The 2,500-nt window shown below is 40.5% G+C and overlaps 1 protein-coding gene across 4 annotated transcripts in view; it reads right to left on the bottom strand.

Annotated features, from left to right (window-relative positions):
* The window catches only part of LOC143277448 (ammonium transporter Rh type B-like), a 39,157-nt gene that overhangs the window by 2,343 nt on the left and 34,314 nt on the right, over nt 1-2,500 (bottom strand). For all 4 annotated transcript variants that reach the window (XM_076582269.1, XM_076582272.1, XM_076582270.1 and 1 more), the window contains exon 9: nt 1-133. This exon is cut by the window's left edge and continues 49 nt beyond it. In XM_076582269.1, coding sequence (XP_076438384.1) covers nt 1-133 — 133 coding nt within the window. The remainder of the gene's footprint in view (nt 134-2,500) is intronic.

Genomic DNA, 2,500 nt, shown 5'->3' with positions numbered 1-2,500 from the left:
CGCCATCTGGTAGCCAGCCTGCGCCCCGGCTGATCTCCCTTGGCCCGCGCTCACCTCCACGTGCTGCTGGATCACGTGGAGCTCAGGGCTGCTCTCATTGGCTGGCGCACGCGCCGGGAACTGGCGGTACAGTCTGGTGCGCCAGCAAGTGAATGAAATTTTAAGTTAATGAAGTGTCACAAGATCAAATACGCACGTAAAAGATCCTGTAATCCATGTCAGCGTTCGGTGGGGTTATGGAAACAAGAATATACCCCGGCCGGCAGCATACACCCCCCCGAAAACGGAGTATGGCTGCCTACTTGGCGGGGGTAAATAAACTGACAAAACGGTCATACACGTTAAGTGTGTAACACTTGTTTGTCTAAGTGTGTATGTGTGTGTGCCTAAAATCTGATTGAATGACACAGGAAACGAATGATAAGCGCCCTATGGCAGCCGTCAGTCGGCTCTACCAAGGTAGGCAGCCTGTTGTGTAAATGACTGACCCCGTGTTTGTAAAGCGCTTAGAGCTTGGTCTCCGACCGAGGATAGGCGTTGTATAAGTATCCATATCAATCAATCAATCACGTTATGAACAAAACGTGAGTAAATAAAAAGTAATTTCGGCTGCAGGCATCTGTAGTCAGTGTATTTGTAATACTCTTTTTGTCAAACATATTTCTCTGCGTGAAATTCGGGCTGCTCTCCCCAGGGAGAACGTGTCACTACACTAAGAGCGCCTCCGTAGACCATTTTTTGTAATTTTTTTTCTGCCTGCAGTTTTATTTGTTTTCCTATCGAAGTAGATTTTCAGTTCTACAGAATTCTGCCTGGGACAGCGCTTTAGTTGCTGTGCCGGGTTCTTTTACGTACGCTAAATGCACGCTGCACACGCTGCCAGGGACCTCGGTTTATCGTCTCATTCGAATGACTAGCGTCCAGACCATCACTCAAAGTCTAGTAGTGGAGGGGGAGAAAATACTGGGGCGGCGACTGCCGGTGTGATTCCTGCGACTCCGTCAGATTCTCTCGCTTCAGTTCTAGCGGACGTGTTACCTCTGAGCCAACACACCGCTGTATAAGATAAGATAAGATAAGATAAGATAAGATAAGAATAACTTTATTATCTCCAACTGGAGAAATTTGGTCAGGTGCATTATCACAATATAGACAAGTAAACAACATGGGGACCATAACTGTAAAAGCCAACAACAGCCCCAACAAATATTACGAAGATACAAATGTAAAAAATATCACAGACACCGTTTCATACATACATCCACACACTGCAGGTAATAACTAGTATTCTTAAAGTAAAAACAGAAAGAATTAAGAAACATTATTTGAATATAATTATAAACATAGCCTACTATACTGCACATTGATTATAATAGACAGATAAGATAAGAATAAAGATGAATTGCGGAAAACCACAACCAGATGATCAGCACACACCCGCACCGCACCACCCCCCACCCCACCCCACACACGCGGATAACTTGATTAAACAAGAGTAATAAACATATGTTCTCAAATAAAAGCATTTCACATATTCGCTTTTAAAAACATTGCAATTAATTATTACATCGTAATTATTAAACAGAAATATATTTAGAATATGGACGTTAGCATTAGACATATTCATCTCTCGGGGCCTGGTTGATGCTGGGGGTATATGATAGGATTTCCACCCTTCACGGCAACCCATCATGCACTGACGTGTCTATGATACCCGGATGAAATATGAAATCCCGGCAACCTCTGATCCCTGGACTGACAGACGGATACTGATTCGACCGGCAATTGCCAGGATCAACGGATTTGGTAAGTTCGCCATTGCGACCGTCTCGGCATCCAATTGATATCTAACAGTTGGGTAAAAAAAAAACACCCCAAAAAACAAGAGAGGCAAGGCCTTCAAGACTCACTTGTGATAAACTTAACAAAAAAAAAAAAAAAAAAAAAAAAAAAAAAAAAAAAAAAAAAAAAGAAAAAAAGAAAAAAAGAAATCCAAGCTTTTTATGAATTGAGTATAATTTCAAAATGTAACGTTTAAGATGAGAAAGATCAGTTTAAAGCAAATTAAGTCCCCTAGCATTAATTACAGAGTAATTTCCCTTTTTTACTATCTGCACCAAAACGTTTGCAAAATAAATAAAACTTCCATGCTTAGCAAAAGAAGTTCCTGTTTGAACAAAAAATGAAAATAATGACTGCTCTTGTTGTTGGGTCAGAATATCAGATCAAAGTGCCAAGTTAAGAGAATACAAAAAATATAAATATAACAGTAAATGCAGTTTGCTTATAATTAGGCTTCATTTTTTATTTTTTGTGTGCCCATCCCAGAGGTGCAATATTGTTTTAAGCAAGATGACTGGAAAGAACTGAATTTTTCCTATTTTTATGCCTAATTTGGTGTCAACTGACAAAGTAGTTGCAGAGAAAATGTCAATGTTAAAGTTTACCACGGACACACACACACACAGACAACTGAACACCGGGTTAAAACATAGACTCA

The sequence above is a fragment of the Babylonia areolata genome, chromosome 34, assembly GCF_041734735.1.
Source record: "Babylonia areolata isolate BAREFJ2019XMU chromosome 34, ASM4173473v1, whole genome shotgun sequence".
Lineage (NCBI taxonomy): Eukaryota > Metazoa > Mollusca > Gastropoda > Neogastropoda > Buccinidae > Babylonia > Babylonia areolata.
Note: the sequence above shows the minus strand (reverse complement) of the source record. Positions and strands in the feature narration are given on the sequence as shown.